Source organism: Panthera uncia (genome assembly GCF_023721935.1).
Source record: "Panthera uncia isolate 11264 chromosome B2 unlocalized genomic scaffold, Puncia_PCG_1.0 HiC_scaffold_24, whole genome shotgun sequence".
In the NCBI taxonomy this organism is placed as follows: domain Eukaryota; kingdom Metazoa; phylum Chordata; class Mammalia; order Carnivora; family Felidae; genus Panthera; species Panthera uncia.
In genome coordinates, this window is record NW_026057580.1 from 778,557 (window position 1) to 792,116 (window position 13,560).

At 52.1% G+C, this 13,560-nt stretch overlaps 1 protein-coding gene across 1 annotated transcript in view; it reads left to right on the forward strand.

The window, feature by feature from the left end:
- TRERF1 (transcriptional regulating factor 1) overlaps positions 1-13,560 on the forward strand; it is a 209,501-nt gene that overhangs the window by 170,839 nt on the left and 25,102 nt on the right. Inside the window, 8 exon segments of the mRNA XM_049653258.1 lie at positions 1,373-1,419; positions 2,277-2,427; positions 3,484-3,783; positions 7,201-7,588; positions 8,280-8,346; positions 10,215-10,354; positions 10,487-10,590; positions 12,122-12,197. Coding sequence (XP_049509215.1) covers positions 1,373-1,419; positions 2,277-2,427; positions 3,484-3,783; positions 7,201-7,588; positions 8,280-8,346; positions 10,215-10,354; positions 10,487-10,590; positions 12,122-12,197 — 1,273 coding nt within the window.

Sequence of the window (13,560 nt, forward strand, 5' to 3'; positions counted from 1 at the left end):
CTGCCGCCCCTCCAGTGCTTTTTGTTCTGTTTTTACCCCACGAACGTTAACCTACGTGTGCCAGGCGAGATCCGGGCCAGGCATGTGGAATACAAAATCAATTTCAACTCAGTCCTTGTGACAGAGGTGGCCAAAATACCACGGGAGGTCCCGGATGATGTATGTAGCAGTCAAGGCCTGAGTCAAGGGTCCAGGGATAATCCAGCAGGAGTGTCTGGCCCCCTGCGATCTGAATCCTCAGGGAATTCCTTGTGAAATTGTTTCCCCTTTGGGAAGGAGACCACGTTATGACAGCTTTGCTCAACGTATATTGCTCTGAAGAGAACTACCATAGAACGTTTAATAGATACGGCTGGGGGGATGGGTTCTCCAGATGAATAAATGTGGCGGCAGGGGCGGGGGGGTTCTTAAAGGGAGTCAAGTTGCAGTGCTAAGGGGCTTCTCAGAGCCTTTAATAGGCCTATGTGCGCTGTGAATCTCCCAGAGGGGATACCTCCTGTAGCTTCAGAGATGAAAATCTTAGCCGCCCTCAGGATCCAGGCAGTTCAACTGAGTAAGCAAAATGACTTGTCGGGAGACCATCAGGGATGGCGCCAGCTGTGCTGGCCTGGAGGACAAATGCCCCATCTCTTGGCATTCTTACTCAGGACTTTTCAAATCGGTCTAGCCAAACAAAAACTGTCTGCAGGCCTGTGGGCCACTGTCGCTAACCTTTGATAGTTTCCCAAATGGATTTGCCACAAAACGGCCCCCTGTGTGCTGGGCACTACTCATGCCTTGGTATGTTCCAGGTGCTACACCCATGTGACAACAGGTTCACGGGAGAAGGGAGCCTTGAATGGGACCGGGATAGGTGGAGAGAGGGCTCTGATGGAGGTTGGGGTCTGGAGATGAACTTCCCTTGACCCTGTCTTGTTTGGCACTCAGGCCCAGTGGTAACTGAGAGCCTTTCTGAATATAAGAATAAGGTGACATGGCCAAAGCTGACCTGACCAGCAGGCGGCCTCCAGGCATGCTGCTGTGTCATCCAGCTCTCTGTTCCGTGTCTCTCTTGGGAATGGAGCCTGTCTGTGCGCAGAGTGGTGGACAGGGAGAACAGGAAGGAACAAGGTGGGGGACAGTCCTGGTGGGCTGGGGGCTGGTGGCGGCTCCCGGAATGGGCATGGTCCTGCGTTGGGGGGCTGGGGAAAGCAAGGGAAAGAAGTGTCCGGTGCACCCAGCATCCGGACATGAACTGCCGGCCCCAGTGAGCTCAGGAAGCATTCTAGAAGTGCAGGCCCTGGGGGTCCCTCAGCTCAAAGACTCCTTCCATCAGAAACACACTTTTTTCTCTTTCTTTTTTCTTCCGGTGTCGTGCATGGCTCAAAATTAGATGCATCTACCTGATGGCAGAGCCCAGCCAGGGTCCCCCGAGTCAAGGTAGGATTGATGCAACGAGGCATGTGGGCATTTGGGGAGACTGGGAGGTTTTCCGGGGTTGTCTCTCAAGATTCATTTTCAAACTCAATTACTCAGAGAGGTTTGTAGGAATAATAATAGCAACTATTGTGTTTGAGCACTTACCATGTGCTAGGCACTCTATATTTTGTGTGATAAAGCCACTCAGTGAGGGTAGGTAGGATTACCATGTGCCTAGCGCATAGTAAGCACTCCGCCATTGTTAGCTTTATTACTATGACTTTACAGAAGAGAAAACAGGCTCAGAGAGCTTAGAGTTGTACAGCAAGTAAGCGGCAATGCTGGGATGGACTCCAAAGGCCATGTTCTGTCCGCTGTTCATTCGGTCAGTATTTAGTGAGTACCTACCATGTGCTGGGCATAGAGCTAAGCTTTGAGAACGCAGCAGTGAATAGTACAGACTTGCTCCCCTCATCATGGGCATGGTAAATACTGCGCCAGAACCTGAGAAACTGCTAAGTCTGGAGCCTGAACCAGAGGACTTAGACACGTGTCTCTAAGGGAAGGCTTCTGGAATAGGTGGCCCAAGCTGACCCTAGAAAGATGATTGGTCAGAGGAGGAAAAAACCCAGCACTCGACGGCCTAGAACGAAGCAGGTTTTGTTCAACTCTTGCACGGTTTTGAGCAAGCCCTTTCCCACTCTTGAGCCTCAGTTTTCCTTCTGTAAATTTGGCTTGGTTTGGGATAGTACACGTGGGGCCCTGGGAGCACTAGATAAATGAAATGGGTTCATTGTGGGGTGTGAGGTCTTGTGATAAGTCGTTCTTCCTCTTTCTCAACGTGTGTGTCCTCTTCGTTTGGCCCTACCCTTGAGCAGTGGCCAACCAAAAGGAGTGTTTGGGGAGCAGTTTGATGCCAAGAACAAATTGACGTGCTCCATCTGCCTGAAGGAATTCAAGAGCCTGCCTGCCCTGAATGGCCACATGCGGTCCCACGGGGGAATGAGAGCCTCCCCCAGCCTCAAACAGGTTAGCAGGAGCCAGCCCCCCAGCCCTTCCCAGGCCATGTGCTGCTTGCTTTGCTTTGCTGCTGTCAGACAGAGAGTAATGTGAACCCCAAGCGGGTACCTGGGGAGGCACAGTCCTTCCCTGACGGGAGTGCTTAAGCTTTGATGCTAGGAGCCGGCCAGGTCAAACAGGCCCCGCTTGCACCAGTTCCATGAACAAGGGTCAAAATCAGAGGGACTAGAAGTCTTTTTTAGGAGATCCCAGTCTCCCCACCTCCTAGAAAAGACAGCAAAAGAAAACATGTAGATTTTTAACGTCTGCTGCTTGAAGCACCCAAGACCAGCGTTCTCTTGGGCCTTCCAAATTAGTAGCCAATGGCCCGGGAAAGCTAACGTGACCTTCAGGCTCTCAGCCAGCATTTTCTATTCATTAGTGCACACTAGCGTTAGGCTGTAGCAATGGAAGGTCTTTAAATACGCTCAGGAGTATCCAGGGAGGATATCCATGTGGTGAACTATCCGTGCGATTTTAGAGTTAGATTAAAATCCGAGGAAGAATTTCTTAAATTCTTTGGATATTGTTGATCTGAATTTAAGTCTGTGGGATTAACTCTCTGTTCTCCAAAATTTTGGCTCACCCAGGTCACTTCCATTGCCTGACTATACCAGATAAAAGAGCTTTGTCTTCCATTTGCCAGATGAGTAAACTGAGGCCCATAGAATTAAAAGGTCCTACACAAGAGCTTATGTGTTCTGTTTTGTGCCTGATCACCAGTCCATATCCTTTTCTTTAAAAGCAGTGACAACAGATGTTTAATATCTGTTTTAATTATGCGAGTGATAACAGTCTAGATTTTTTAAATGTAGAAAATAGAATTGCATGGCCTTGTCCACTGCCAACTGGCATCACTTAAGCAAGGGACTCAGAGCCTTGCATCCTGAGTGCACCACCCTGCAGTGGTTCTCTGTCACCCACGCATGATGTACTAAAACATTTCGAAAAAGGCAAAGTGCATCCCCCCACCCCCTTGGGAAGGCTGCTCTCAGCCCAGGATCAAAGCCTTTATTGTCTGTGTAGGAGGAAGGAGAGAAGGCCCTGCCGCCTCAGCCCCAGCCGCCACTGCCTCCGCCTCCGCCGCCACCGCAGCTCCCTCCCGAGGCAGAAAGCCTCACGCCTATGGTCATGCCCGTGTCTGTCCCTGTCAAGCTTCTCCCGCCCAAGCCAGGCTCTCAGGGCTTCGCCAACAGCATCGTTGCCGCCCCCTCCACCAGAGACAAGCCAGCCAGCTCGATGTCGGACGACGAGATGCCCGTGCTCGTGAGGATGACCCTTTCTCCCCCACACTCACCCCAAGGGGCTGCCCCCCACCCGCCTGCTGTGAGTTGCTGCCCTGCCCCCCTGCCTGGGGTGGGAACATCCCTTTGCTTTCCTGGAGATGGGGCAGCTCTTCCAGGGTCACTTGCCTGAGCTCCAATGTGGCTTGGCCTCTCGGGTTGAGCACCACCCCCCCCGCAACCATGGCTGCCTTGGGAATCCCATCCTTGCCCACACTGGCTGCTACCCAGGCAAATTGTCTGTTACTCTACCAGGCGAATTGTCTGGGTTAGATTCTGAGAGACCCGAAAGGGTTCCAATATTAAAACAAAGATGATAACTCAGCTGGTAATCACAGCTATTAAAATACAGAAATACTATCCCAAGTAATAAAAAGCTGTTGCCCAGGGCCCTGGCTCCTCCTACGAGATCTTCGAGCCTCCTCAAATTCAGAAGTCAAAGATGTAACCCCTGGCACAGCAGAACCTCCATACAGCAGCCCTGGCATCCGTTCTGATGGCCAGCCTAACCAGATGCTTGATATTTTCGGTATCACACCTGCATAAATATCCTGGGAAGATATTTACTAAGGTTCCCAAAATAATTCCACTGAAAGGCACCCACCCCCAATCCCAGGAAAGCAAAGAGATTTGTGTTTCTCGCTCACTGTTAAATTCTTCTCTCTCAAATTCCAATTGCTTCACCCAAGCAGCTTAGCGTGGCTCTGGGGCAGAGATCTCTGTCTCCGTGTCTCTCTCTCTCTCTCTCTCTCTCTCTCTCATTCGATCTCTTCCCCCCCCCCCCCTTCCTTCCTTCCCTCCCTCCTTCGTTCTTTCTCTCTCCCTTCCTTCTTCCCTTTTTCCCTCCCCTAGGGAATCTGTAACCCACATGGTTGACGACCTCAGACTTGTTCCCTCCCCACAAAGTGTATGCTGGGTCACATTTGTCCTCAGAGAATAGGTGGCTGCTGGGATCCCAGGTGGCATGAGGGTGGAGGTTGGGCCATAATAGGGGTAGGGAGAATAATGAAGAGAACTAGAAAGGGCCAGAAAGAATATTCTTTGTTCTCTGTGTAATACCAAGGCCTCAGAAGAGGAGAAGCTAATGGGGAGCCTCTGGGGGTGAGGGCTCTCATAAACCAGAAGGACTTGGAGGCCAGCAACAGGCAGAAAGATGAAATGACAGAGCCGGGCTCCCCCTTTGCCCAGGGAAGTTCCTGATTTGGTAGGAGGGACACGGTTGCTACCCCTAGAGAAGTGTCAGCCTGAAGCTGGACACAGTAAGACGCCTAGTCACATGGGGATCAGAGCCCCACACAGCACTCCCTGCTCCAATTCAGACAGTGAGAGAAAAGCCAGGGCAGAAAAGAGACTGTGATCCCCTGCATGTGGCTGGACGGGAGCTCCCCTGGGCAGCTAAAGTAACCAGGGGGCTGGGGAGGTGCGAGGGAGTTTGGTATGAGTTTGCTCAGCAGATCACCATGAGGACAGTTCTGAGCAGGGGTTTAAAGGCATTGATGGAGCTGGCTGTGTGGAAAAGGTGAGAGAGAACTCGTAAGTAAGGAGATAACGCTGAAGAAGCATGTAGCTGGGATTGAGTGAACACAAGCAAGGTCCTGACACTTGGCTTAAAGAAATTAAAATATCTGGGGAGGACCCCTGAGTTCTAATCCCCACTCTGCTACTAGCCAGCTGGGGATGCAGGCAAGTGAAACCCGCCCCTCACGGAGGCTGGGTTTCCCCCCCGAGCTTGGGTTTGGACTCATCATCTCCCTGTTCTGGGGGAGCTTTTAAAACCTCTGTGAGTGGTCCCGCCTCCAGAGTCTGAATAGATTGGTGGAAGTGGAACCCTGCAAATGCTTCCTGTCAGGTGACATCCAGGTCTGACATTCTGGGTGGCTTCTCTTGCCCAGGTTCTCAGAGCCTTGCCTGGAGTTGAGAGTTGGAGTGACAGGACCAGAGGCTCAAGTAGAGGGAGCCCAAAAGGGACCTTTGACCCTGTGATCAGAGGTCTGGATTCCGGTGCAGGGTTGAAGTCATGCAAGGTCTGCATGTGCTCAGATGGCCTCATCAGTTACCCAGGAACAGGATATATAAAGCCTTAGGATTGCTTCCCAACTTGAGGGGCATAGATGTCCTCTCCCCATTCTCCTCAGACCTCTTTCTCCGCCTCAGCCTCAGATGGTGAGGAGCCCTCTGGTGGGGAGAGGAGACAGGTTGTGGCACTCTGGCCTAAGGAGAGCCCCCCCTGGGGGTGAGCTGGGAGCCTGAGCCGGAGGGGGGTGGGGCTCTGCCCCCTCTTCTTTCCTCACCTCTCAGTTTCTCTGGACTTCCTTCCCAGGGGCTGGGATAGCACTCCCGAAGACAATGAAACTAAGGGACAAACAGGAGGGGTGGCAGTGGGAGCCCAGAGCTGAGGGGTGACTGGAGCATGTCAATGGCCTGGAGGCAGCTGGTCACATGACCATGGCCAGCCCTTCCCATCACCCCTTGCTGCCTCCTACTCAGATGCTACCCTGGGCACAGGAATTGCCAGGAACTACAGCTGTGACAGGCACTGGCCTGCAGGGCCTGGGAGGGTGCCACAGACTGTCCAGAACTTTTCTGCAGGTATCCCCACTGCCTCTCCCAACCCCACTGCGTGGCCTCCCCAGCCACACCCAGCTCTGGGTTCTTCTGGGCTGATGCTGGCACACAACCCACGTCTGTTTCTGTTTGGCTTTGGCATGCCCTGCTTATCTATTTGTGTGCATATGTTTACTTATTAGTATATATGTATCCACGTGGCAGATCTTCCTTCCAGACTATGCTTGGTGCCGCTGCCATAAAATAAACGAACGCTGCTGACAGGAAGCAACACAGGAGAAAGGCTTGCTGCAAATGAGCTACCAGGCCTGGGAGCATAGTGAGGGGTGGTGAGGGGGGAGCTCGACCAAATCCATTTTTAGGAGAGCAGAGGGCCTTAAAGACCATAGATGGCTCGCCCTCAGCTCGTTACCTCGCAGGAGAGCCTGGTGTGTGGGTCACTGGCCCTGGGAGCCTTGGCTAGGCCTGTCCCCCTCGCCGCAGCCTCTGCCCAGCTTCCCTGAGTGGATTATTCTTGTCCCCTTCTCAGAACATGTGTTATCTGTCCCCGATGTCTGTCCCCTGGGAGCGGTGGGGAATTAAAGGGCCCACTCAGGCTGGACTCCGCTCACCAGATGGGAATGCAGTGATAAGCAATAAAGAATGTGAATTTATTCTTTCTTGCCCACCCACCATTCCTACCACCCCCATCTCTCCCCAGACATTAGGGATTTCCTCCCAACCCAGAGTTTTCTCCCCGGTCAAGCCACGGAACTCGCCCTGTGGGAAACGGATGGGGCTGCTTTTCAAGGGAGGGGATGCGGGGGAGGGGGGGCGGCGGACAAGTGGACAGGCGGCCCCCCGTTACTGCGGGGAAGGCCTGAGTGTTCGAACGGGCCCATTCTTTCCCTTCCAGGAAATTCCCAAGAAGCATCAGCCGGCCCCGGCCAAAGCCGAGGAACCCCTCAGGACGTTGCCGGAGAAGAAGAAGTTCCGGCACCGGCCCGAGCCGCTCTTCATCCCGCCACCGCCCTCCTACCCCGCCAACCCCGCCGCCGCCTCCTACTCGGGCGCCACCCTCTACCAGAGCCAGCTGCGCTCCCCGCGCGTCCTCGGGGAGCACCTGCTCCTGGACCCCGCCCACGAGCTGCCCCCCTACACGCCCCCGCCCATGCTGAGCCCGGTGCGCCAGGGCTCGGGGCTCTTCAGCAACGTCCTCATCTCGGGCCACGGCCCCGGCGCCCACCCGCAGCTGCCCCTCACGCCCCTGACGCCCACGCCGCGGGTGCTGCTGTGCCGCTCCAGTGAGTCCCCGCCGCCCCTCGGGGCCTGGCCCTGCCGGGTCCCCGCCGCTGCGGGAGGGGCTCCCTTCCTGCCGCGGGGGCGCGTTTACCCCAGCAGCTTCTGCTGTGGCCCCGCTCCATGCAGCACGCCCTGGGCCGGGTGCCAGAGGCAGAATAAGTGTGCGGTGCTTACCCTCAAGGCAATCCCAGTCCAGCTGGGGAGACCCCAAAGCCGTGATTACGGTCTCTTTGGCCTAAGCGGGTGGTTCAAGTGTGCACACGCTGCCTGAGCCTGTGCTGTGGATAATCGTCTGAGGCACCCCCGCATCAGTGTACTAAGTAGATCTACGAATGGGGTTAGGTAGTATTTGCAAGGCCAGGCTTCCGCATTTTCTGAACATGCTGTGTAAAGATCAAGCACCGAGAGCCCGGTAGCCAGTATCTCTTTCTAGGGTGTGAATGGCTTCCTAGAAACAGTGAGCTTGGCAGACCAGAGTGGGGCCGCTGGCTTCCTACCCTGTGTGAGAAATGAGTAACCCTAAGCCATTTAACACCACACACCAGCCAGTTCCTTGGAAACTGCAGGGGGTAACTCTGGCATGGGTTGGGTGCGAGAGGGGTCCCAGTATGACTGTTTAGGTCGCTGCTCATTTGCTTTAGTCTCTTCGGTACCATTTCTTGTTGACCGTTAACCTCTGGTTTTGTGCTTCAGACAGCATTGATGGCAGCAACGTGACAGTCACCCCAGGGCCTGGAGAGCAGACCATTGATGTTGAACCGTAAGAAAAAGCCAATTTTATTTTTAATGCTTTTTTTATTTTTAATTTTTTTGACGTTTATTTATTTCTGAGACAGAGAGACAGAGCATGAGCAGGGGAGGGGCAGAGAGAGAGGGAGACACAGAATCTCAAATAGGCTCCAGGCTCTGAGCTGTCTGCACAGAGCCCGATGCGGGGCTTGAACCCACGGACCGCAGGATCATGACCTGAGGTGAAGTCGGAAGCTTAACCGACTGAGCCACCCAGGTGCCCCTTAATGTTTATTTATTTTTGAGAGAGAGAGAGAGAGAGAGACAGGGTCCAATGATGTTGAACCGTAAGAAAAAGCCAATTTTATTTTTAATGTTTATTTATTTTTGAGAGAGAGAGAGACAGGGTGTGAGCAGGAGAAGGGCAGAGAGAGGACGACACAGACTCTGAAGCAGTCTCCAGACTCTGAGCTGTCAGCAGAGCCCGATGTGGGGCTCAAACCCATGAACCGCGAGATTATGACCCGAGCCGAAGTTGGACCTTTAACCGACTGAGCCACCAGGCACACCTTGTGCGTGTGTGCACAAGCGGGAAGAGCAGAGTGAGAGAATCTTAAGCAGGCTCCATGATCAGCGAGAAGCCAGAAACAGGACTTGATCCCGTGACCCTGGGATCATGACCTGAGCTGAAATCAAGAATCAGATGCTCAACTGACTGAGGATGAGGAACTTTTTTTTTTTAAGTTTATTTATTTATTTATTTATTTTGAGAGAGAGAGAGAGAGAGAGAGAGAGAGAGACGGGCAGAGAGAATCCCAGACAGGCTCTGCACTGTCAGCACAGAGCCCGATGCGGGCCTGGACCCACAAACCACGAGATCATGACCTGAGCTGTTTAACCGACTCAGCCACCCAGGCACCCCAAGGATAAGGAACTTTGAAAAGTACCACTTAATGAGAAGTTGTAGAAATTATAGGATCATGCTATTTCTCAAGTACTGGTGTTTCAAGGGTTTTGCCAAAGACTAGCTGCATAATAAAAGCATGAAGCCCTGTATTCACTAGCTCTGAACCTAGTGTCTCTATCTCCGGCTGTATGAGCCAGTTGGGTTGTGGCCACATGCTTGCACATCCCCAGTGACATTGAGGCAGCCCTCTCAGGGTGTCCAGCTCTCTACAAGGCTCCATCCAAATGCCCTTGCTTTCCCATCCCCTCCCTAAGATTCTTGGCTGGTCGTCCAAACAGGCTTGTTGAGTACTTAAGTTGTGGGGTGGGTGGTGGGGGGTATAATGGAAGAGAAAGGTGCTGTTTTCATAGATGAGCACAGAACATACCAGGCGGTGGCATGGTGAATACACTGAGTCAGGAATCAGAAAACCGGTGTTCCAGCCCCATTTTGTTACTTGACCTTGATCAAGTTAACCTTTCTAGGCTTTAGTTAACTCACCTATTAAGTGGGAATAATTGTCCCTGCCTTGCTTACCTCACAGGTGTTTGTGAGATTCACATGGGATAATTTAGGTGAAAGTGGTGTGAAAGGGATAACAGATATCACCAGCACATTGTATTTGTTCCATTTTTCCTGGTTAAATGGTGCCATCGGCCATATTCTGGGCAGCTGTTGCCTTGCAATTAGCACCCTCCCTGTCTCGGTTACAGCATGCTGTGACGATCCAGGCGGGCTTCTCCCCTGCTCCCTGCAGTATCTCTTCCCGATCTTAAAGCTGTTCCTCATCCCAGTGAAAAGGCCATGCCTGGAATCTTAGGATGACACAGTGAGGAAATGCCCCTGCATTCTTCCTGCAGAAGGAATTGGTTTCCTTCTTTTTCAAGTTCCTGACAGTTGCTCTTGAGCTCAGATTGAAGACCACTCTGTTGTTTTCCTTCTTGTCATTAAAGACGCATCAACATTGGCTTGAGGTTCCAAGCAGAGATCCCAGAACTTCAGGATGTCTCCGCCTTGGCCCGGGACACACACAAGGCCACACTGGTATGGAAGCCCTGGCCAGAGCTGGAAAACCATGACCTCCAGCAAAGAGGTATTGGCCCATGGGAAGAAGTGGGTGGGAAAGGCTTGATCCTCTCGCAGGGGTCTCTGACTCCAGGATCGTTCTGTTTGTCCATGAGACTGAGCTCTTTCTGATGCAGTGACTTCTCATTGTTCCCATCAGTGGAGAATCTCCTGAATTTATGCTGTTCGAGTGCGTTGCCCGGTGGAGGGACCAATTCTGAATTTGCTTTGCACTCTCTCTTCGAGGCCAAAGGTGATGTGATGGTAAGGAACCGTGGAAAGAGGGTTCACAGTTAACATTCTTCGTGTCAGAATTCTGGAAAGTATTTTTCCTGAGTTTGTGTTGTCCCACATACCATAAAACCGGTTGTTAAGATCATGACCAGTCAACATGCCACCATATTCCTTAGCTCGTTGAGTAGGTGAGGATTTAAAGCCTTCGGGGGGGGACCTGCGGTTGGACTTCTGCTTAGACATCTGTTCCTAAGTAATAATTATGGTCACATCTGTCTAGAGAAATGAGAATTTCGTTTCAGCAGTCTTATAATTCCCATCAGAAAACTGGCCTCCGGTGATGGGAGGTAGAAAGCCTTACTGAAACAAGACGTGACCTATTATGCCCTGCTGATTATTCTTCCCTCCTATGGAGTCAGCCAGTTTGGTGTTCATAGAACTGTTTTCTCCCCTAACCAAAGTGAAATGTCGCCTGTGCACCAACTGGTGTCATTCTTCCCCCTTTCACACAGGTCTTTGGTGTCCCCAAACCAGCACTTTGGTGCCATTTTCCTAGGATCCAGAGCTGTTTGCCTGCTCCCCTCCCTGGATTCCTGGCAAGAACACTCCATCACTAACCTCAGTTTCCCCTTTAGTAAACACAGGGTTTTCGTACCAGATCTAGCCTCCTCCTTCTTGATTTTATGAAAGTGTGCAAGTAAACAAATGTCCCAGTACTGTCTTCTCTTGAGATTATTGGTAGCCTTCGAGGATTTTCTAGAATGTTAGAGAACTCTCCTTAATCCTTTAAGCTAAGTGTGGCAGTAAAGCTCTACTCAAACTTTCCACGTGCACACAAATGACTTGGGTCATCTTGTTAAAATGCAGACTCTTATTCAGCAATTCTCAGGGCAGGGCCCAAGGTTCTGCATTTGTGACCAGCTCCGAGGGGAGATGCCTGTGCTGCTGGTCCACGGACCACACTTAGAGAAGCAAGATTGTAGACCTTGGCTCTGCCCCTAACCCATCTACTGTCCAACTCGATGTGCGCCATTTTTTTAAAAAGTCAACAAGGCTAAAGGAGGCATATTTGAAAGGGTTATTTAGCTAGGCTTCTCTGGAAAGACAGTGTGTAGTACAGTTATTACTAATAAAACTGTTTATGTTAAGTTGTAATTGAAACATGATTTTTCTGCAAAAACAGTTCCAAACCACCCACTCATTTCTGTGGAGCCTTTCCCCCGAGATTCAGTCTCCATTCAGAGGAGGCCCCGCCACCTCTCAGAGGCCAGGGCCTTCGCCAAGGAGGGAGCGGGGTCTCGACCACCGCCTGTATTTTTTTCTGACATGACCAACTGGCTGCAGGCACGGGCTGGGGGAGATAGATGTTCGAGTGGTGAGCCCTGTGGGGCGCTGGCCTGAAAGGGAGCCTCAGTTAGGGGAGTCTCCCTCTGGGTTTCCTTCTGGCACCCCCAGCTCCTGCCTCTGCAATGCTCACTCCTTTTCCCTCTTAGGTAATGGCCTTCCTAGGACACACAGCCCTGTTACTGACTTTCGCCTTTTCTCTCCCATGGGTCTGCAGGCTGCTCTGGAAATGCTGCTGCTGCGGAAGCCAGTCAGGTTAAAATGTCATCCTTTAGCAAATTACCACTATGCCGGTAGGTCGCCAGGAGCCTTGTGCCCCATTGCTTCCTGAGAGCGGGCTCTTTGCATGTGTGGTGGTGTCGCTTTTTAATAATAAGATAGACCAGTCCTGTCCTAATCGCCACTTGTGAGCTCAAGTCCCCCTGGGACGCTGCTGGCGGGACAGCTGTGTCTGTTGGCTGTTTGTCTAGGCTTGGCCCCGCGTGGTTGTGCCAAGGGCTGGGTGATAGTGGTCAGTGCCTGCACGTGTGGCAGTACTGGGGACAGGAACCACAGAGGGGACAGCACGGAGACAACCACACTCAGCAGCCCCTCAGCTTTGGAATCTGTAGACGTGGGTTCACATCTTGCCTTCTGGAACCTTGGCTTCCTCGCCCATGAAATGGGGCTCCTACTGCATCCCTTGCAGCATTTTTTGTGACAGTTAGAGATAGTAGGTGTAGCGCAATGCATGGCACGTTCTAGTAGCTCTTGTTAGTCATCTATTAATTATTGTTTGCTGTGTACGAGAAACTGTGCTAAGTGCTAAGATGAGACAGTGACTATGACAGACATAGACAGAGTCCTGCCTCATGCAGTTTGGGGGTCTGAGGAGGAAGCAGTCGTTCAATAACAGATCACACTCGGGGCAGGAGAAAGCTACTAGAAATATGCATATACGGTACATGTGCACATACGTGCGTGCATATGCACGTGTGTATGCGGGTACAGGTAATACGCACATTACAGGCACATATACAGAGTGTGTCCTCTGAGGGTATGGGTTAATGATGGCATCGCCAATAACAGGGGAAGGAGAAAATACGTTTGAGAGTTGAGTGTAGTGAGAATCGTGAGGAGAGAAGGCAACAGATGGCTGGGGAGCCTGCGGTGACAAAACGAAGTTGAAGTCCGCATCTTAATTTCCGGTACCTGGTAGACCCATGCATTCTGGGGGTCTCCACGAACCCTGCCTGGGTTCTCTATTTCAGAGGGGGCTGAATCCTCTAATACTCCCTTGATAATCATTTGAAGGTTCCTTTAGAGCTTTGGCCAGACATAGTTAGGTGCTAAGTCCTTAAGTGGGCTTGGGGACCTAGTCATACCTTTTCTAGTCCTTGGTCCCAATGGCCAGATGTGGCCTAAGGTGAGGGCTGCTTTACATACCAGCACATTCTTGATGGGCCTGCCCCTTCCCCCCCCCAGCCACCCATGCCCACCACCTTTTGCCTCACTCAATGTGCTTCTCCCATGAGCCGGCCTTCCTGCCTGTCATCACAGCGGGGAGTGGCCTCAGAAGCCACTCACCTGAGCACAGACAGCCCTGGATGTCTGCCTGTGGATCACTGTCAGCGCACAGGCCGCTACTGGAACTAGACAAGCACAAAATGGACAGAC